General features: G+C 48.3%; 2 protein-coding genes across 5 annotated transcripts in view; one reads left to right on the top strand and one right to left on the bottom strand.

The window, feature by feature from the left end:
• Window positions 1–9695, top strand: part of CHD3 (chromodomain helicase DNA binding protein 3) — a 58750-nt gene extending 49055 nt beyond the window's left edge. For 3 of the 4 annotated variants that reach the window (XM_088142297.1, XM_088142295.1, XM_088142298.1), the window contains exons 30-40: window positions 25–190; window positions 780–898; window positions 1383–1536; window positions 2470–2565; window positions 3032–3172; window positions 3655–3763; window positions 4506–4638; window positions 5728–5923; window positions 6991–7154; window positions 7666–7792; window positions 8751–9695. In XM_088142297.1, coding sequence (XP_087998423.1) covers window positions 25–190; window positions 780–898; window positions 1383–1536; window positions 2470–2565; window positions 3032–3172; window positions 3655–3763; window positions 4506–4638; window positions 5728–5923; window positions 6991–7154; window positions 7666–7792; window positions 8751–8848 — 1503 coding nt within the window. In that variant the 3' untranslated portion in view covers window positions 8849–9695. The remainder of the gene's footprint in view (window positions 1–24; window positions 191–779; window positions 899–1382; window positions 1537–2469; window positions 2566–3031; window positions 3173–3654; window positions 3764–4505; window positions 4639–5727; window positions 5924–6990; window positions 7155–7665; window positions 7793–8750) is intronic. The other variant, XM_088142296.1, reaches the window with a different exon arrangement.
• Window positions 9696–13409: 3714 nt separating this feature from the next.
• On the bottom strand, window positions 13410–18569 carry RNF227 (ring finger protein 227). The gene is made up of 2 exons (XM_088142294.1): window positions 17936–18569; window positions 13410–15626 (listed from the first exon to the last, which is right to left on the bottom strand). Exons 1-2 carry the CDS (start codon window positions 18483–18485, stop codon window positions 15574–15576), a joined length of 603 nt encoding a protein of 200 aa, XP_087998420.1. The 5' UTR covers window positions 18486–18569; the 3' UTR covers window positions 13410–15573.
• Window positions 18570–22404: the final 3835 nt, after the last annotated feature.

The raw sequence follows: 22404 nt of genomic DNA, 5'->3' as shown, positions 1-22404 counted from the left end.
GCGGGGGCTGTTTTTGCATGATAGGTGCAAGAGTTTGAACATATTAATGGCCGCTGGAGCATGCCTGAATTGATGCCTGACCCCAGCGCTGACTCCAAAAAGTCCTCCCGAGCTTCCTCCCCCACCATCAAAACCTCTACCACCACCCCAGAACCCAGTTGCACCAATACTCCCTGCACCTCCAAGCCAGGTACGCAGCGGGGAAGAAGGACGAGTCTGTGGCGAGGCAGGCCTGAATCCCAGACCGCTTCCACTAAAGGTGCTGGGATCCACCCAGCTCCATTGAATTCAGGTCGAACAGCTGAAGGTGAATTTGTCTGTGTCGTTTCTTTCCAGGATGCCATCGCTGCTGCCTTTTATGAGGCTGGCTACAGTTACTAGTGTATTGGAGTAAATTGCTTCAAATTGGCGCTGGTGGCAAAGGGACTAGAATTATGCCGTGGGGTTTCAGGTTGGATCCTTAGTCAGCGAAAGAGTGGGTTTACTAAGGTGGCCGTAGTATTAGCAGCATCCATGAAATTGAATTTTGGTTGATTAAACCGAATGGACTGCCTGGTTTTAATGTTTATATTTTTGTAAGCTGCTCCAGCCACTTGGAAGTTGGGATGCACGTACATTTGCAAAATAAAATACAGACGTTAAGTGCTACCTGATTTTGAAATGACGGGTGCGGCTCAACTCTGAGGGAAGACAGGCAGGATACAGGGGAATATATCGTTTGGGAAGGAAAGGCGGACCGGTAAAATGAAGGCCGTTTATCGTGTTCTCTGTTCCATCAGCTACTCCAGCTCCAAGTGACAAAGGAGACGGGGGGATCCTGACTGAAAAGGAGGACTCAGAGGCCAGGGAGGAGAAGTTGGAGAAGGAAGCCAAGGGCGGTGAGAAAATGGAGACCGAGGTTTGTACTTGTCCTCAGTGCACAACGTGAGGGAGATATTGGGGGAAAGAGTTATTCTAGGGAAATTACCTTGGTGTTGGTAGGAAGATAACAGATTAATGCCTTGTGAGTCCCTGCCTGTCATCCTTTCACCTGCTCCCATGTTACAATCCTCATTTGTTGTGTCCATTTTGTTTCTTAAAAAAACCCCGAATTCCAAAGTTAGGTTTTAAAAAATGGTTTCACTTCTAGACATAACCACATGATGCACCTCTAGTCATGTTGTATAAGCCTGAGTGCTTTGATGCGGTGTCGAGGGCATGACAGTGGGCTGCTGGCTCCGAGGGTGGGCAAATGACTGCCCCAGGGTCTTCAGCAACTGCGCCATGCTGTGACGTGCATTCCTCTGTAGGGTCTCCCTGTGGGAGCTGTCCTTGACCCCTGCCCACTTTGATCCTGCCATATCGGTAGTCTTATATATGGCTGTCTGCCTTGCATTTCCCAGCCTTCAGCGCCCGAACAGCACATTTCTGCCACATTCTCAGGGGAAAAAGTGGAGCTGGATTCTTCGAAAAAACCTGAGGAAGAGGGACTGATGGTAGTTGGGGAAAAAGAGTCAGAAGCTGAACCTGCAGTCAAGGAGGAAAAAGAGAAAATGGGTAAAGGTTTATAAAGAAGATTCTTTTTAAAAGGATGAAAAGGGGGGAAGGGAGTGAAGAAGTCAGACTGGAGCATGACAAATGTATTTACCTTTGGTTAGCAGTAGAAATGCATTCTGCTCTGGAAGAATGGAGCCAGCCAGAAAGCACTGACCTTTTTCTTCCCTGTGAGGGGAAAGATACCCCAGTCTTGGGTCTGCTTTCAAGAGAAATGCAGGGCTCTTGGATGCTAGTGACAGACTAATGAGAGAGGGGAATTTGATGGGAAAAAGAGAGACTTGGTTTCCCCTCCCAGCATTTTGCTGGTTTTAAAGATCTCACCCAAGAGAAGGGCCTGCACACTGGAAGGCTGATTGGATGATCAAAGAAGGGTGCGCGCAGAATCTTTCAGCATCTCCTTTTAAACCATCCTGATCGCACCCTGAAATTCCCATCTGCTCTTTGCTGTGGAAGAGAGAAAGAATATGGGTCTGCATAGAGTTTTTGGAGAGGTATCCTTGGCAATCCATTGCAGGAAAGGCAGCAGAGAGTCTTATGAAACTTTAAATCATGAGAAATATATCAGGCATTCCCTGTTATCAAATGGAGTCCACTCCATCGGGTGCCTGAAATGTTAACCTAAGTTGGAAGGTACAAGGATATGAAAAGATGGAATGATATACTGGGAAGTTGGAGGGGAATGAAATGCAAGAAGCACAGATTTTGACATGTCTATTAGCATCAGAAGTGGCGCTGGTGAGAAGAGCTTGTCATAAATGTGTTTTTTGGTAGGTTTTCATCTGAAGCATTTTGAAAGAATACAAAACAGAAACAGCATAGCAGGACCTCAGTCACTGAAGTTCCTGGGTGTGTCCTTGGTGGAAAATCACAGAGGCCATTGGCAAAGTGGGCATTTTCCCCTTCCCTTCTCTCACATTCCTCCTCTACTTCCAGATGCTGATTTGGAGAAACTCGTGGCAGATGAAAAATCCACTGAGAGTGATGACAGCAAGGAAAAAGGGGAGGGAGAAATGCAGGACACAAAAAAAGGTAATGTGTGCTTTAGGGAGGATTCACAGGCATTTGCTAGCTAGGAAGTTGTCCCGTAGCAGGACTCACACTGGGAGCCCTGGTCGTTTAGGGGCAGCTCATGCATCCCCCAGGGCTGCTCGCATCCTGGCTGGGAAGAGGTCGCATGACAACTGCCCAGGTTCTTGCGTTCAGTTGGTCTTGGCTGCTGGGATAGACCTGTGGCAGGGCTGGTCACGGCTGCTTTGATAGCACGGGAGAGCCGATCGCTGCACCAGCCCCGCTCTTTCCCCCTCCAGCAATTGGGTGGCTTCTGCGGGAGGATACTGCGGGGTCCCCATGCCAGGCAGACCTACAGATTGTGGGCGCAACTTGGATAGAATTTGGCTGGTGCTTGTCAGCAGGCAGACCTTAAAAAGAGGCGGTAATGGAGGGATGGAAAAGTGGGTTTTGTCCCAAATCACACTGTATCTTTTTCTCTTAAAAGAAGATGTGAAAGCGGAGAGGGAGATGGCAAAGGAGCCCAGAGTTGGGAGCATCAAAGATGAGAACCGGAATAACGGGAAGAAGGAAGATAAGACGGAGAAGCCCCGGTTTATGTTCAACATTGCGGATGGTGGCTTCACAGGTAAGATGTGGCCTGTGGGTTGATATCTTGATGAAGACTTCTTTACTTATAAGTTAGATTGAAAAAGCCACCCCACTCAGCACAGACTCTAGGCGGAGTACAATTAAAACCTATACAACACCTAAAAAAACCAAAACAATATAAAATTGAATATAACAGGCGAGAACCACATGGCATGCCCAAGACAAACTGCACACTACAGCAGTCTATCTCAGAGCTTGGCGAAAGAGCCAGGTTTGCAGGGTTGGGGCAATGAGTAGTATAGCCAGGGAGGGGAGTTGCACACACTGTCAAATTGTAGTTGCCTAGAGTTTTTGCCACTAAGGAAAAGAAAAATGGTCCCTTTTTCCACATTACATATTAAGATGATTGGGGTGAATTAAACCTTGATGGGGGAATAATGTTTGCTGTTTGAGAAACTGGGGGTTTAGCTGGTTGTTCATATTGACCTGTGAACATCTTTCTGTTCTCTTTCTGGCTAGAACTCCACACCCTGTGGCAAAACGAAGAGCGAGCCGCCATCTCCTCCAGCAAGCTCAATGAAATCTGGCACCGCCGACATGACTACTGGCTGCTGGCAGGCATTGTCCTGTATCCTTTGACTTAAAAAAAGAGGGTGCCTGTGGCTCTGGACAAGGAAGGAGAACAGGCACCATTGCACGGAAGTGAGTGGGGAGGCATTCCCTGAACAAGGACACAGTCTTAGGAGAGAACTGTGCAAGAGCTCACAAATTCATCTAATTGGGAATGGGGAGGCCTAGAGTTTTTCAGGGGACAGCCAACTTCCAAACTGCAAAGCTGGTGGCTGCTGTGCACTAAGCACGCTTATTTCCTGCGAGAAGCACGGCTCTTTGGAAAATGTCTAATAGTGGCGAAGGTTCCTTAGCATTGGGGCAGAACCCCTGTGTCCCAGGTGCCAGTTTCTGCTAAATAGCTGCCTACTGAGGAATGCAGGCAGGAATTGAAACAGCCTTCCGCTATTCAAACATGCCCAGCACAGTCATTTCTGTAGATTCACCTGGATCTGGAAAGATCTGCATAAAGGGTTAAGCTGCCCTGTTTTCTCCTTCAAAATTGTAGGTTCCTGAGCCTGCCAGCCAGCAGTGTGGTGTGTGTGTGTGCTGAGGGAATAGGGTGGGAGGGTTTACTGAAAACATGGTTTGGCAATAGGGAATAGGGTGAAGAGGAGGAAAACTTCATCCTTGAAGCTGAAAGATCCTAGGATTAGCCTTGGAATTTGCCTGTCTCTACTCCATGTGTCTCTCCTTGGCTGAGAAGCAGCCCCCAGTGAGCTCCTGCCTGCAACTGTGGAAGTTCCTTAATGCACCTGCAGGCATGGCTACGCTCGCTGGCAGGATATCCAGAACGATAACCAATTTGCCATCATCAATGAGCCCTTCAAGACTGAAGCCAACAAGGGCAACTTCTTGGAGATGAAGAACAAGTTCCTTGCCAGAAGGTTCAAGGTGCGAATATCTTAGGATAACAGATGAGAAGGCAGGACTTCCTCAGGCTTAGACATGGATCCCTGTTGCTCCCTGTTCAGGGCCTTTGTAATTTAGAAGCATGATAAACATTAGAAGCACTGCAGAAACCATTCATTCATTCATTCATTCATTCATTCATTCATTCATTCATTCATTCATTCATTCATTCATTCATTCATTCATTCATTCATTCATTCATGCAGTTTCTGTAGCCACCCATCTCAATCCAAGTGACTCTGGATACTAAAGCTAAAGCTGGTTTAACAAAACACAGTTTCTGTGTTATGGCCAAAGTGACAATGTGCAGTATGGCTCCATGTGATGTTCTGGTTCACAGAACATGTTAAGGTGGACTCCTACAGCTTGATAAACCACAAACTACCCATACTAGCCTCATGCGGTCAGCAGCTGCCTCGCGAAGGGCCAGGCCAGGTGTGCTTGGTCAGCAGCAAGAGCAAGAAGATGGCGAAGGTCAGCTAGGGAGGCAGGGGCTGCGGAGTGCAGGGCACCAAAATGGCATAGATAGGGAGGAGATAGGCGAGTGGGGGAAATTGAAGTGCCCCTGCGGTAGTAAGTGTGGGTGGGCTGCCAAATGCCTGAATTTTGATCGCGTGACTGCAGGGGCGCTGCAACGGCTGCAACTTTGGGGACTGGTCATCGCCAACGTAACTTCGAATGGTCGCTGAATGGATGATTGTTAAGCAAGGACTATCTGTAGCCTGCTTCTTGACTCTTCTTTTGCTGCAGTCTTACGCGGTGAGGGGTAGACATCAGCTGAGGAAAAGAAAAAGGCTGACAAAATTAGCAGTTGGAAAATGGCCCTGCTTTCTTTCTCTGCCTCTCCTGCAGACTAAGAACAATCAAGAGCTTAAGTCTTCTAGGGGAACTTCTGAGCCCCTGCTCTTCTTTTGTTGTGTAAAGGAATTTGGATGACTAAATCCATCTCTTTGACAATACAGAATCCCCACCAGCTGCATTTTTGCCGAATCTTGTGCTGAAAGAACAGCTTCCGTTTTCAAGGTCCCCACTGTCTCCTCCTGCTCTCAGTTTCCTTCCTTTCTTCTTCAGCTCCTGGAGCAGGCCTTGGTGATCGAAGAGCAACTCCGCCGGGCCGCTTACCTGAACATGACTCAGGATCCCAGCCACCCGGCCATGGCCCTCAACACCCGCTTTGCCGAGGTGGAGTGTCTGGCCGAGAGCCACCAGCACTTGTCCAAGGAATCTTTGGCTGGCAACAAGCCTGCCAACGCCGTCCTGCACAAGGGTAAGAGGCGGGGGGGTAGGCGGGCCCGGAGAGGACAGTCCATGTAACTCCCCTCGCCTCTGTGCGTGATCCTTCTGTACCACACTCTGAATCCATTAAAGTGCGGTTGTGATGAGAAAAGCCGCTGTGTGTGGTTGTCTCCTTGATCCTGCTCTGTGTATCTTTGGTATATCTGCTTTGGTCTATCCATGGAGTATCCCACAAGTATCTTCTGAAAATCTGCCCCATCTTTTATGTGCCGTCTGAGCATCCTCAAATCTCTTCTGAACATTTCTCTCCTCTCACTCTTGAGCGTGCTTGCTGAGTATCCTCCAATAACTGTGGAATGAGCATATCTCTGTGCAAAAGCACTTTTTGTGTGCTTGATAGAGCTTTAAAACAACATTCCCAGAAAATATTCTTGAGTTAGATACTAAGTACTTCTGGGATATCTGGCTTGGCGCCCTTTTAGTATATCTTGTATACTTCACCAAGTATTGTGTGAGTTGCACTGATTCACCGTTGTCCCCATCAAAATGTCATGTGAATACTTCTCATATATATATATACACGTATGTATGTATGTGTGTGGGTATGTGTGTGTGTATATATCTATACATACAAACATACTTACATATACACACGTCACTACCTGTATAATTTTGGTGCATTTCTCAAGTATCTCTGGTTTGTTTCCCTGTCAATTTCTCTGGTGTTCCTTCGCGAGTATCATGTGAGTATCTCCTGTGTGTAGTTTCCCTTTGGTGCCTTTATTTCTCTTCCTGCCCAGTTAGAATAGACTAAAGTGCCTCATGCTTTCTGGCTGCTCGGGGTGCTGCTTTCCTTGTCAGGCGATAGGCTTCCGGCTTCAACCCCTTCCCCTTGAACCGCAGCCAGGAAAAACAGTTTGCCAGGGCCTTAGCCTGTCTGGAACAGCCGGCCTTCGCCCTAGACGTGGGGAAAGAAGGCTCTGTCCAGAAAGGGTAGGCAGCTCTGCCCTGGATGCCAGGAAAGGCCATCTCTGAACTTTGGCCCTGACGGATTCTGGTTTCTCTTCTGTCTCCTTCTTCTTTCCTGTGGGTGGGCAGTGCTGAACCAGCTGGAGGAGCTCCTCAGTGACATGAAGGCAGATGTGACGCGCCTGCCAGCCACGCTTTCCCGCATCCCTCCGATCGCTGCCCGCCTCCAGATGTCTGAGCGCAGCATCCTCAGCCGCTTGGCAAGCAAAGGGAACGAAACCCAGACAGCTCCGGTAACCGCCAGCCTCCGCTCTCCCCACCTCTCCAACCTGTTTCCTCGCCAGAGCGGCGATGAAATTGTCAGCCGGGGCGAAAGGGGGCTGTCCCCATCGTGACCTCCCCTTGTTTGGCTCTGTGGTGTCAGGGGAATCTGAAATGGTTGGGGCTGCAGGATTTTTATTAGCTGAGCTGTGTTGCCTTCTTAGTGGCGAAAGAAGAGATGGCATGGGAAATGTCAGCTGGTAGGATGGAGGAAAGGCTTTTCCCAAAGGGAGAGAACAGCTCCTCCATTCTCTGCTAGATGCTACATTTTTGCCTCGGGCATGAAGGGAAGACGTTTTCCTTCCTCTGCAGCTAGCACAGAAGCCAGCTGGACCGGGGAGGATGGTGGGAGGAGTCCTGTTGCTGGCTTTGAATTCCCAGGAGACCCTGACGTCCCCCTTGGCCGGGCTTTCTACCTGCAGTGTGATTAGACCTTGGTTTTCTCCCTCTCCCCTTTCTCCTTTTTGTCCCCTTTCTTCACAGGCTTTTCCCCCTGGGCCCTATGCCACCCCACCTACTTTCGGGGGCTCCTTTGGTGCCACCCCTGGCGGGGGACTGCCCACTATGGGTGCCAACTACAGCCAAATGCCAACTGGCTCCTTCATAACAGGTCAGTTGTGGGTGAATGAAGAAGGTTGGGGGCTGCCGTGCATGCTTGTGGCAAGGGGCGCCATTGCTGTGGCTGCATGTGAAATGGACAGTATGTTGTGAAAGCACTAGGGATCCAGTATTGGAGGAGAAATTCCGCTCCATCTCACTGTGTAGAAAGAAAATTGTATCTTTAAAACGGAAATCAGGTTCCAGGTTGTTTGGGAAGAAGCACTCAGTAGGATGTTGGTGAGAGAGACCCACCATCCCTGGCTTGTCTTCTGTGGTTCAAGGTATTGGTGTGTGGGGAGAAGATATGGGGATTTGGGGGCAGGAGCCAGAAAGGAACCTTCACTGGAACCATCTTCATAGGTGGTCTTCGTGGGCAATTCTGGGTTGAGAGGGGGGCAGTCCCAGATAACCCAGAATGCTGTCTTCTGTCACTGGTGAGAGAAAGAAGAAGCAGGACCCGAGGATGACCTTGGCCAGGTGGCAAGCCCTGTTGGGCATAGCTAATCCGGAGCATCCCAGCTCTCACCATGATTCTGCTTTTGAGGCTAGGGAACACAAAATGCACTTTTTTTACACACACACGCTTGTGCTGAGCTTGTTTTAAATAAGGGGTTGAAGGAGAAAGTGAAAAGAGCCCTTCAAATGTCCTTTGGGTAGAAAGGTGGGAGATAATCTCTTGATTTTATGAACCCTGATTTCAGCAGACTTCAGATGGGACAGAGAAATTATAAATTTCAGGCAAGAGTGGACTTTGTTCTAAGCCACGTTTTGTGAATTGGTCCAGGTGACATTCATACCTTTTCTGTACGTTGCACAAATACATAAATCCGATTTGCCATTTCACTGACGTGAATTATAGAAGGTTAAAATGCATAACATACGTTGGTGAAAGCCCCACCCGAGTCACCAACCTCAGAAGAGATATAACTCCTGCCTCTTTCTTCCCCCCCCCCCATGTATCGTTGCAGCCAACGGTCCCCCTGTGATTGTGAAGAAGGAGAAGGAAGGTGAGAACTTGGAGAAGAAAGAAGCAAAAAGCGGGGAGGTGATTTGCATAGACGACTGAGGGGCGGCTGGGCCAGCTGTCCCACCACGCCCCATCTGCGCCGGCCCTGCCTCTGGTCGAAGGGCCCTGCTGCCCTCAAGCCTCTCCTTTTTTATTTCTGGATTATGTGATGGCTTTGCCTTGGAGGTGGGGAGTGCCGGTGATCACTGCCCCTCTCTCGGGACCCCTCCTTGGATTTAGTTGCTCTTCCCAAGCCCCTCCCTTCCTGCTTCGGGGAAGTGGGGAGCCACATCTTGAAGCCAGCCAGCAGGTTTAGAATGACCAAGAGGTACTCGGGAGCCAGGACCGACCGGGTTTCTATTCCTGGCTCGAGGTTCTAGGAGGGGCCAAATTAGAACTAGAATCCAGGCCCTTTGGGGCTTTGACAGGGGAGGGGGCAGTCTGCTTTGTGGCTTTTGCCCCCAGCAGTGTTGAAACTTTGAGAAGCACTGCAAAATGACTCTATAAATATGAATATATATATAATGTATACACACTCATCCTGTATGTTTAACCCCCTTCCCACTTGTGCTTGACCTCCCTGGGGGGCGATAATGCAGCAGACTGGGGAAGGGGGAGACACTCCCTAACCACGTTCTGTTCTGAGAACACATTGGAGTGGGGAGCAACCACCCTCACCCCAGAACTCTTGGGGAGCCTTCCCAGAAATGTCCCTGCTTTGGGAGGGCAAGGCTGTTTCTCCCCCTCTTCCACCCTCACCTTTGAAGGCAAGTAGGTCTCGAGGGATGGGGGTGGGGAAGAGGCAGCAGCAGCTGGGCCAGCTGCACTCCTGGATTTGTTGCCGAATTTCAAGTCACTTCTTGTTTAAATCTTGCAGAATAAAGGCACTGTTTCCTTGGCTACATAACCCCCATGCATTTGCCTCCTTTTGTGTAGGTTGTGCAATGTATGCCTTTTTGTTCCGTCACAAACGACCTTTTTCCCCCAAAAATTGGATGGATACAAATAGAGATGCTAAATGCTGGACAGTAGGTTGGGTGGTGAAGAAACTCATCGGGATCTGGCAGTGGGTCCATGGCAGTATTTCTCAAATCTCAGCAACTTTGAGATGTGTGGACTTCGATTCCCAGAATTCCTCAGCCAGCATTGAAATCCACACATCCTAAAGCATGCTGGCTGGGGAATTCTGGGAGATGGTCCAGACATCTTAAAGATGCTGAGATTGAGAAACACTGGTCCATGGAGTCTGTCCAGAAAAATTGGAGGAGAATAAGAATGAGGTTCAAAAGCAGAATAGAAGATAGGAATCCAGCTGCTTTAGCAGTGTCAACTTTGTAGAGAGAGGTTTTCTTTCTCCAGCTCCAGTTCAGCTTGCTTAACAGACTGTCGCATGATGCTCCGCGCTTAAAAATAAGCGATGGAAAAGCCGTGGTGGTGCATCCTAACCTAAGTGTTAGACACCACACGCAGACTTTCAGGTTGGATAATGCTGAACGAAGATAAGAGGCCCCTGCAAGGACCTTGCAGTCTAAAATTACATACTCTGGTCTTTTGGAGGTGGGGAGAACGCAAGGATGTGACAAAACTACATTGTGATGTAGCTTCAAAGGGCCCTCTAAAATGCCTAACCAGTTCGTTATCGGTCTCAAGAAGTCTGTGAGCAGAGCGTTTTTTTCCTTTCTCAGTATTCATCTTGGATTTGATCTGTTCACGCACTCCATGGGACTTGCTAGCTCTTTGTTGCTGAAGGGTGTAGGCGTGCGTGTATAAGAGGGGGGTATCGTTGAAAAGCTGGATTGAGCTGCTAAATGTTCTGGTCTATAAAAAGCATTGCTGTAAAAAAGGAATGTATTGCTTGATTAGGTAAATTAGTTTTCATTAAGAGACTGGTTTTTTACTTTTATGGAATCTCCATTTAAAAAATACAAGATTCTGCTCTTAAGACACTTTTTTCCTATTCTTTGCAATAGCAAAAAACCCCAGGAGGTCAAGACAGTCTTTTTAAAGCCACCCTCTCTGCTATAAACTCAGCATATGTTCTGAAACCCAAGAACCTCCCCAAGCAAGTAACTAACAAGCTGGGTTTGCCCTTCCTGTTTTGTTTCTGGATACTTGGCTGTCCTGTTTAAAAGGCAATTTCTCAACCAAATGTTGTGTGTAGAACTGCATAGAAGTACATGGGGCTTGGGGAATTTTCACAGGGTTCAAGACAATCCGAAGTACCTTTTACGTTTATTATTTTCTTAGGAATGTGTGGACTTAGGTGAAGCAGAATGGACCTCTAGCTCAGAGGATACAGTATATTAATTCAGGGGAGTAGGAGCAGAGTGGCAATGATACTTAACACTATCTTTTTTTTTTTTGAGTATGCACTTATGTAACCCAATAAATCAGTGGATAATTAAAATTCATGTGACCTGTAATATACACAGATCATATTCAGTATGCTTAACTGAGACAAAAGAACTGGAAGCAAGGGTGTGGACCCCCACATTTGTATATGTCAGGTAACAGTGATTATGATGCAAAAAGATACATGAGGCTTCAAGAGAAAATGTCCTGCTTTTGTAGCTGTTTAGCTTTTAAAGAAGGAAAATGTTGATGAAGAAATATCTCCTATCTGCAAAAGCCAACCTAACTCTATTATTGGCATCCGGTTCTTTTCCCATTGTAATTCCAATTATTACTGAAGTTCTGAGACAGCCACAGGAAGTATCATATAATCTGGATTCAGTGATGGGTGGACCTGAAGTGGCCTGGCTTTGTATAGTTTGCCTCAATTCGTGGCTTTGGAAGCAAGGTGGGACCCACCTCCTCCAAGTGCGGCGCGGCGCAGCAGCAGTGGGAGAAAGGGTTTGCGTAGGTTATCCTTGGCAAGATGGTGAGGCGCATCTTTTCTGGTACGCTTTTATGGGGCTTCTCTCTGAAACACTCTGCGTGTGGCAATTACACATGGGGTAAAAGGGAACGGAAGGGGATGGTTTCACTTGGTTCACCCTCTTCTGAAGAAGCTGTTGGTGGATCCAGTTGAATTGGACAACTTTCATCTGATCTCCAAACTTTCCTTTTGAGGAAAGATTACTGAGAGGGTGATGGGCTCACAGCCCAGAGGAACTGGATTATCTAGACCAGGTCATGTTTCAGGCCGGGTTATAATACTGAGATGGCTTTGATCATGCTTGTGGGTTCCTTCTGGTGGGCTCGCGGTGGGGGTAGTGCCTCTGTCCTGGTCCTGCTGGATCTCAGTGGTTTCAGTACCACTGATCGTGGTATCCTGAACCAGCTCATGGGCTGGGAGGGGGAGATACCGTTCTGTGGTGGTTCTCCCCCTTCCTCCGGGGGAGAGAGGTCTCGCCCTAAAGCCCTGCAGTGTGGGGTGCCCCAGGACTGGACTCTTTCCCCTCTTCTGTTGAACATCTATATGAAGCCGATGGGCGAGGCCGTTCACCAGCATGGCATTAAGCGCTGTTGCTTATGCTGGTATTTAAAAGTCCTGTGTGCTGCAGGGTCCAGTTGCTTGCAGGACTGCCTCTCCCCATTAGTGTCTGCCTAGCAGAGTGGGCAGGCCTCAGGGCCCTGCCATGAAACAGTGTCATCGAGTCATGCACGTGAGATGGGCCGCCACATAAATCGGGCAGATAAATAGCGGAGCTTCTCTCTCGCAGCACTTGCCATGTGGAAGTCTCCCATCTGAGACCCAGACAGCTCCGATCCTGTTAGCCTTCTGGAAAGCCTTGAAAACCTGGCTTTGCCCTTGGGCATTGGGGCCAGGTATCAGTTCTGCCTGGCATGTATCGGTTTATGATGCTGAGATATTTTTAGGGACTTAATTACACCAGTAGTTTTGTTCATGCATTATTTTATGCTCTTACGTGTCTGTTGAGAGCTAGCTAGAATTACTAGTTAATATATATAATTTTACAAGCAAGTTCCCAGGGACTAGAACTATTGCATGTACCTGTGGATAAGCTGACCCTCAAATTTTTAACCAAAATGCCATGAAAAATGCCACCTTTGGATAAGCTGACCCTCAGAATTTCTGCATGTTTTTTCAATATATTCTGAAGGACTTTTCATATTTTATATCAATAGTGTTTTCCAGAACAGATTCCATTTTAAGTTTTCACAATTGGCACACTTTTCATGGTATTTTGGTTAAAAATTCGAGGGTCAGCTTATCCCCAGGTACTTTAAAAAAAGTATTACCATATGTACTTGTGGATGAGCTCATCCACAGATAAGCCAATCCCAATTTTTGGGTGCATTTTGGAACCTAAAATTCTTGGCTTGTCCGTATGTCTGGTAGTTTCAGAGTGAGCATGTGAATCTAATGCTCTCCCTGAGACTCCAGTGCCCAGGCAGGCTTGGAGATCACTTCCGGCCACTGCCTAACCGTAATGAAATTCTTTCCAGACTGGACGAAGTGCCTCTATTTTGGGCTGGAGGGATTGTGCTGACAAAACTGCCCCTCAGCTCAGGCCCACGGTCTGCCAAGGGCACCCTGGGCTGATGGCCAGTGGTCCAAATACCCAAGGAAGTCCTGTTGCTGCACTGAAATTTGCCCCAGCACCTACATCTTCCCCTAAATTAAAAGGGCAAATTCACATTATAGAGCACCTCAGTGTAGCACATTATGGCCCATTATATTGTTACAACTTAGAAAATTAGGTTAGTGGGGAAAACTGGTTAAACGTGGGTAGGTGTCATACAACCACAGCCAGTGTTAATAGCTGAAAAGTTTGTCTTAATATGTAAAGCTAATGCGGGAACAGGAATTATCAGTTCATGACATGTTTTTCTTTAACCCTTATGCCAGTCCAAGTTGTTGCTTCAATGGCTCTTCTGAAATCTGCAGGCTTCCACGGTCCCCTAAAAATGCTCTCGTATCAATTAGCCCCAGGGTGGTTTTCAATTTGCTGTTTTAGGATGAGACTCCTTGGCCATCAAAAGTTTTAGTCACATCCCGCCATGCTTGGTCAGTCTGCAAGTAGTTCACTGCCTGTTGCTTCAGGCCAGGGTGGATCAAGCATGGTGACTCAGGGGCCTCCCACACAGTCCATTAAAAACGGCACTTGTCTCAGGTCACGAGAGATGGGAGATTATAGGTCCAGAGCAGTGAACAAACAGGATATGATTGATGAAGCTGCAGTAATCTTTGCATGGAGAAATCGGGATCAAGGGCCCGCTGTGCTACGTAGAGGCCTGTGGTCTGAATCAACCAGATGGAGAAACCAGAGGCTGCAGGATGGCGGCTGCATTCCACAGTTGTTACAGTTCCTTTACCTACCGCAGGTTAGGGAATGACAAGGCTACATTCACCTGCAGGTTCAGGACACCAGTCACCTAACTGCAATCCCAGAATGCTAGGCAAAGCACTGGCACATGGCTTGGGGAATTCTATCAAGGCCAACTATGGAAACAACGATGCTGGCTGTGTGTTTCTTATGTTGGCCACAGATGAGCTGATTGGGATCCATTCCAATTATATCACCCATAAATACTTAAAATCTTACATGTTTATTAACATTAAATAACTTATAATTGCCACACTATTAAATCAGAATACAAACATGAAATTATTAAGTGTTCTGAACACATTTCACAGAAATGCTTCTTTGAAAAATACACAGCATTTAAAACTCAACTTTTCTGACAGGGTCGTAAGGTCTAACGTGATCTCTCTCTAAATGCAAACTCTTCACATACAGGAATCCCAGATCAGGAAAGGACCCCGCAAAACATTTTTCCAGTTCACAATTGGGACGACCAAAGGATATCCCGATAGAGAACCTAGAGCAACCTTGTCACAATGACAAGGCTACATTTAGCTCCAAAAATCAAGTTACTTCCTCAGGAACTGTTGGGATCTTTGACCTACTCATTTTGGTTTCTCATCTAAAATACCAGCCCAGGTGGATAAGGCAAACTTCCTTCCCCTCCTACAGACCAGAGGTGCTTCTGAGTCAGGTCTGATGGCTTCACCAGAGGCACCGTGCAGGATGCATTCCTTCTGCTCATTTCAGGTCTGTGGATGTGAAGGAGGTCCCCATCCAACCACAGAAGCCGGGCAGATGAAGGAGCCCAAGCAGGAAATGGCAATTCTATTTATGGGGCAGAACCCCCAAGGTACCATAGCTCCAGAGAGGACTATTGCTATAAACCTGTCTTTGCAATGCTTTAACGTTACTCGTTCTCTGTAGGTTGGAAATATGCCATGTAAAATATTTGACATAAACAAGGATTATAGATATCCCAGAACCCCTTTGTCCTATTTCTCCAATTAATCAATGATCCGTGTCAAATTGCATACGGACAATTACAGGGAAAATAGTCCGCTGCCCCTGACCCATTCATTCAACTTTTTAATCACGTGGACTACTGTAATCATTTTGCCAGAGTATCTGGGGAGGGAAGCACTTTCAGAGAATAATGTCTGAGTTTCTAAAAGACAGGTTCTGAATCCTCCCTCTGCTGTAACTTTTGTCTTGCTGCATTTCACAATGAGAAGCGGAGGACCACGGAGTGGAAGAATTTCTGTTAATTCTTGGGTCGTGTCAGCACAGCCCCTGATGCGACAGCAACATGAAGCAGGAACCCCAAGGCAGCGAGGAGGTAGTTCAACTGCATCCTATCCAAAACGGAGAGGGCACCCGTCACCTTCCGCGTGCTGTAGGGAAAGCCCCCTTTTCAGATAGCCAACCCTGGAAGATGCAACACAAGCTGCCGCGTCCTCTTGATGCAACCGATTGTAAATTAGTTTGTCCGTGCAAAGCGACCATCGCTGTTCAGACGACGTAGCAAGTCACAAGTGCCAAGTCCTTCGTGTCAGAGACGTAGGCTGTGGGAGAGAAGAGAGCATCACTGACATAAGCAGACAACTTCGTACTCATAAACATCTGAAATGCTAGCTTTTAAGTTCTCACCTTCACAGAAAACATGCATTTAAAAACAATGATTCATTCAGTCACAACTGTGCTCAAAACCCACATCTTGGCAAACCCATATCAAATGCTCAACTCCGGGCACAGAATGCCCTTCTAACCCCAGAGACGCAACATCTCCAAAATGTCTGGTTATCTATACTTCCTTGATTTGACTTATTATGCCAACTCTCACTCTCAAATAAGAATTTAACATGTGGAAAATCTCTACTTCCCAAGGAACTGTTCTCATAGGAATTGATCAGAACTCCCAATAACTGACTAGCCTTTCTACCAACGTGGCATCAACTATAGCCTCCAGTCCCCTTCATGGTCAAGTTATTTCCCCCCTCCCACACACAAAAAGAAAAACAGCAAATGCAGTAATCAAAGCATAAAGGATAACAAGTATCAGCCACTAAAACTTCACTTTAGGGGACAAATGGAATTATTGTTCCTACACTTAAGAGACAGACTGGCCCTGACTGGGTTTTTCCCCAGGGGAGAAGCCAATTCTGTGCCCAGTTGCAATGTTTTATTTATTTATTTACTTTTATATATGAAATTTGTCACCGCTCATCTCGTTAAACAACTCTGGGCAGGCAATGTTAAGGACGTGTAGGCACTTACATCTAATTAAATGCGACAAAATGCACTGTTGAATTGTCTAATGGAACTGACATGTTTTCTTAGAGTCCCTGAGTTGCACCTAGCTACGAGAGAGAAGTTGGCTCTTGCCTGGAAAACAAGAACCTTCAGCCAGCTGCTTTCCTCCTTGAAAATGTTTTGGTCTGTCAAACTGGAAACAGAAGGAGGTCTCCCTTCCTCGCCTTTTCATCTGCAGTCTTGTTCTTACATCACTTTGCACTCTGTACTCCTGACTTTAGTCACTGTTACCGAGGTGGGATAAAGTGGAAGCAGAAGGCTTATTCATCTTTACGGCTTTGATGCTTCAGTTGTGCCACTAAGCAACCTCCAGCAATATTTTAATATAATTACAACAAAATCAGTAAAATACATCATAAACATAGAGTCGGCCTCCTAATCCATAATTACGCTCCATACTGATATTAATGGCACTACCACTCATTAGAGCTGAAACCACTACTCAGATGCTCTTTGGAACAACCAGGTTTACAACAGCTTCCTAAAAAGCAGGAGTGTTCCTTGATGTTCCAGCACAGAAAGGCCTGTCTTCTGCAGGAAAGACATCCTGCTTCAGGGATGCGCATAGCTTCCAAGGCTGAAACCTGAGTGTGCAGCTCATTGCAAGTTTATGAGTCACTTTGACTACGGCAGCTAAAAAGCAAGATACAGATCTAAGTACCAAGCGTCCTTAGAACACTTTAATTAAAACATAACTATACATGTTGTAAATGAAGGTACATATTTAGAACCCATGACTCAGTTAAAAAAGGCATAGAAAGCTGAGTCATCTTGATCTCGGCCACCAAGATGGGTGTGTGAGTGAGCAGGTAGCTCTGCAGAGAATAAAACGTGGACAGAATCGGGATGGCAGGGCAAACAGAACGAATCAGAGGGCATAATGTTGGCTGTGGCTTATGAGAATTGTAGTCCAGTAAATGTGGAGGACACCAAGAGGAAAAGGCTAGATGATGCCGGTTTTAATGAGCTCCACCGGCACCAGCAGATGAATCTTACTGACCTCCTTGCGTGGCCACCCACGAGGGTCTCAGCACCCACGCTGGGGTGTCCCGCATGCTTGAGGCCTTTCTCCGCTCCTGCTCCAGGGTTACCACCCAGAATCCACCCTGTCCTGGAGGAATTTGAACCCGGGGCATTCAGGGGCCTCCTTTCCAAAGCCCGCGCCTCCCTTGATCCCCGAATTAACCCCTCCTCTGGACGCCGCAACCGCTGAACCTCCGCAGAACACTTCGAGGCCCGCAAAAGCTCCGCCGACCTAAAACCGAGCCAAATGCAGCAGGCGGCTGCCGGGATCCGGGTCTGAGCCGGCCCGTTGAAGCATGTGGTGCAAGCCCTGCCTTGGAAGTGGGAGCAACCGATGACCGCGACCCTCCCCCTACACGGCCCCTCATCCACCCCGGGCACTGCCCGCAAACACCCCACTGCCCAATTCTCAGCTGGGCACAGGCTTCCGAGTCAACGCTGCCCCCCCCAACCGGCGGAGTGAAGCAGTGAAACACCGGAGCCCCTCCGGGACTTCAATTCCCACCACCCCTCGGGCAGGACGGGGGGGGACACTCACGGTTGATTGGCTGCCGCCTCCGCCACGCAGGCAGGGAACTGCTCCGCCCCCGCCCCCTCCGGCCTCGCGCATGCGCTTGGCCGCCGCCTCCTTTCAGTAGTTTCTTCAGCGCCCGCCAGGGGTGCCACTGCTCGTCCTCGCCGGTCTCCTCGCCGTCGTCGAGGTCTTCGTCCCCGGCCAGGCGCTCCTCGCGGCCGACCTGCTCCTTCTCCTGGAGGACCACGCGCTGCCAGAGCTCGGCGTCGATGGGCGGCAAGACCAGGCGCCGCCTCCAGCCACCGCTCCCGCGCCGCACGCCGGCCGCCAGCAAGTTGCCGCGCTCCCGCAGGGAGGTGACGGCGCGGCAGTAGGGGCACGTGACCTCCTCCCACCAGCCCTCGCGCGCCAGCTGGCACACGCAGGCGCTGCAGATCACGTGGCGGCAGCGCGAGGGTTTCCAGGAGCCGCGCGCGCCGCCGAGCCGCCGGGGCGCGCGCCCGCAGCGGTCGTAAGGCATGCAGCATATCCCGCACTCCAGCGCCTCCGCCTCCTCACGCTCCGGAACTGCCATCCCGGCGCCCTCCTTCCCTTCCCCGCCCGCCACGTGACGCGCGCAGATCGCGAGCCACCATCCACTGGACGAGGGCGCTCCCCGGCTCCCTTGAGATATAGGCGCGTGGAGCCCCGGGCCACGCCCTGAACATTCCGCCCAATCAGGAACGGGAGAGGCGGGGCGCGCGAGGAGAGGACACGCCTCCCCTGCTAACTAGGCGGGAAAAGGCAAGAAGGGGCGGGGCTTCGGCTGAGGCGAAGCGAATGATCGACGTTCTTCAGGCAGGAATCGGTCCGGTGAAGCTCCTGTTTCCTGATCGGGAAAGCTCAGCTTTACCTGCTTAGCTTATACCTACCGGGTGCTGCAAGACGCCCAGCAATTTTTATGTGTGCTTATAATTTAGCATTGGACAAATAGATTAAAAAAGTAATATACCACGTATCCAGTATCTGCAGTCAAGTAATATAATACAGTAATCCGTACAGAACATTTCCTAATGCAATATGCTGTGGCGGGTTCCCTCCAGGCTGGGGGACTACACCTCCCAGCACTCCCAGCCAGCACAGACTCGGGATAATGGGAGATGGTTTCCACAGCAGGATGCTGTTGCTGGTCCAAAGTGGCAAATTTCCCCCCACCCCGCTCTGTGGCTCTGCTTTTTTTTAATTAACTAGGTTTTTCTCCACCATTAGTGGTTAAATTAGCTCGGTCAAGATAGGAATTTTAAATGGTTTCCAATTAGCGCAATTGGGAATGCTCACTGCCTGGAATCTCACTGGTCAAGTACCTTGTAATGAGAGACAGCATTCCCACATGCATGAATATATACACACCATCTCTCTCTACACACGCACAAGCGGCACCTCTTTTCCATAAAAGATGCCACCCGAAATCTGTTCAATTTTAAAGTTTCATGGGATTCATTTTTGAACAGAATTACTCCTCCAGAATTCTAGCTTCGTTTTGTAGCCCAGAAGTCCTTAAGTCCCTCCAGAAAGTTGCTGCCAGATTGTAGTTCTTAACATGGCAGAAAGGGAAAATGACCCCATTAAAAGTATTTAACGGGTTAAGGCCAATTCAGTCGTGCTGGCTCTGCCCAAGTTTGGACTGCAGCTCCAGCAGGCTGGGAAACATAATTTCTGCCCTCCTGCTTGAGCCTTGCTTTGGAAGGGCCGAAGATGGCACCTGGAAGAATGCAGCCCCGTCGGTCAGGTAAACAGGAAGCCCTCAAACCGGTTGAGCACCAAACTGGTGCCAATTTCATTCTTGGAAGCTGGAATGATCTCTGACAAAGGAGCTAAACACCTGGCCGTCACGAGTACTTTTGAAACAGGCTGGATGGTGAGGTCTATTTCTGGGTCAGCACTGGGGGGGATGAGATGAATAATTACATCTGTTGTTGAAGCAGGGGGGAATCTGCAAATATGCCCGCTAATAACGCATCTTGTGAGCGTGTAAAGATTGAAGTTCATGCCCTGCACTAGAGATTGTGCTAGTGTGGACCTCTAGATGAGTCACCTGCTTTCCTGCCATCCTCCTCACTCTGTTCGCTTCTCTTTGTAGGATCAGCTTCTTTAACAGAAAGGAACCCAAGCAGGAAAAAAGGACAAAAGGTATGAGAGAGAGAGAGAGATGTGTTTTACCAGGCAGTGAAGCAGGACCAGGTGGTGCCACCAGCAGGAAAAGGTTGGGTGAGTCAACGTCTTTCTAAAGAGCAAGAGTAGCTATATGAACCCTGGATTTGCCAATCAGCACCAGCCAGTCCCAAGACAATTACTGACAATACTCATAGACAGAGGGCATTTTAAGGACCGCGTGCACTTCTCAGGTCTTGCATCGTAAACTTAGGCAACAACATTGTAGGAAGTTACTGGCATTCATTCTGCGTTGCACATTCCACCATCGCAATCTCAATTGTCATTCCTCTTGGGCAGTGTTGTCCAAACTTGGCCACTTTAAGATGAGTGGACTTCAACTCCCAGAATTCCCCAGCCAGCATGGCTGGCTGGGGAATTCTGGGAGTTGAAGTCCACTCATCTTAAAGCGGCCAAGTTTGGACAACATTGCTCTTGGGGCACAGAAATTGGTTGGTGCAGACTCCGGGCTAACTGATCCACAGTAAAGTGGTCTTGCTCCCCCATTGTAGGAGGAGAGCTGGGTTAGTCTGTGGCAGCCAGAAATCAGGCAGCACCTTTTCTGACAAACCGCTTCTATTAAAAGACAGAAGCTGCAACTCTCAAAAACCTCTGGCTTTTAATAAAATTGGTTAGTTGGAAAAGGTGCTACCTGATTCCTGATTGGTGGTTTCTCCATACATTCAAGAACATTGAACCTATTCTCTTCGCTGAGCATCATCATCATCATCATATCTCAGCCCAAGTGCAGAAATAAAACAGCTTACGCATCTGAGTAAGAACCTGGTGTTGTGCAGGTTCAGAGTTTAGAATGAACACGTGCAGACTCAGGATATGCCAGCCAGATTAAAACTTGAGAGTCAAATCTTGCTGGTGTAATAAAATGGAAGTGATTTTATTGTACGGAAGCAGTTAACCAATGAAAGAAAGACCATTGGGCCGGATGAGCCATTTCATCAATTGTTCAAAGACACTTGAGTGAGAACAAGGGTATAATGCGATTGCTTTGCTTATTTTGTGCTCAGACTGGTCTGATAAAAAACAAAATCGCCTCGCCTGTAATAAGAGCTTGTGGTTTTGTGTTTTGTTTGGCACACTTCTGGTCCCTATTTATTTTCCTTCTGACCTGATAATTGCAGGCATTTCCTCTCCCTTCTTCCAACAGCCCAATCAACTCAGTGCCTCTTCGTGTGTTTCTCTGCTCGGATCTGGCCAGCTGCTTTGGCCCGCTCAGATGAAGCAAACAAGGACATTGGAATACAACTCCTGGGCTTTACTCAGCACGAGCTGCTCTTGAGAAGAGACTCAGCTTTCTCCATCATGCTGTGGTGGACAGTGTGTGGCTTTCCCAAAATGCAACGCCGGCTTTCCTTTCCACTGGCCACCTATGCGAGCCACTTCGTCTCTACAACAAGGGGAACAAGAGCGTGCCGATGTCTGGCTCCTGCTTGCAGGACCGTCGGTCTGTGCCAGCCTCCTGCTCCCTAAGCTCTGGTGAAGAAACAGCAGCAGCTTAAACCGTGCCTTGCAAGATTGTCCAAATGGACCAATAGCAAAACTTGTTATGCTGAAGGAATCCAACTCTTGACTTTCAGCCTCTCAATTTGTGACAGAGAAGCTTGTGGTTACTTCCTTTTGAATAATGCAATCGCACAGTTGAGAGGAAATGCCAGTTCCCCTGGAGGACATTTGGCACGTGGATCAGCCCTGCTTGTCCCGCCTGCAAGGAAATCATCATAACATGAAGGTGCTTGTTACGACATGGCCAAGTAGCCCTTCCAGGAATCTAACTTCAGAGGTGCCATTAGGGCTGGGTTACTGGGTGTAGGTCCAGATCTCCATAGAGCAGACAGCCCAAAATTCAGCATCATGCACAATTTTTATTCAGTTTATTCAGCACTGGGCAAGGGTCAGCTTAATAGATGCCTAGAGAATATTCACCTGGGGTGAGTGCAGTTTAGAAGTGTACCTACCTGCCCTCCAGAAAAGGCAGTGGTAAGCTGGCACGGTAGAAGGCAACTTGACAAGCTAACTTCATCACAGTGCTCCTAATTGCTTTGGCTTCAGTCTTTTTTCTGGATAGACTTGATGTGCTTCCAAGAAATTCACCAGCCTGCAGCTACCCGTCATTTTTATTTTCAAAGAATGCCTCTATTATCTATGCAGGGCTTAGGAAAGGTGGTGCACTCAGAATGTCAGGTGTCCAGAACACCACAGCGCTTTAGCAGAAATCTCAGGAAGAAGTGACAGTTCAGGAGTTTTTCTTTGCTCAAGCAGCTTCGCATCTTACTTATACTGAGAAG

This window comes from Python bivittatus, unplaced genomic scaffold (genome assembly GCF_059951505.1).
Source record: "Python bivittatus isolate LINGU-HERP-01145 unplaced genomic scaffold, Pbiv_v1 ctg000370_np1212, whole genome shotgun sequence".
Classification (NCBI taxonomy): Eukaryota; Metazoa; Chordata; class Lepidosauria; order Squamata; family Pythonidae; genus Python; species Python bivittatus.
Note: the sequence above shows the minus strand (reverse complement) of the source record. Positions and strands in the feature narration are given on the sequence as shown.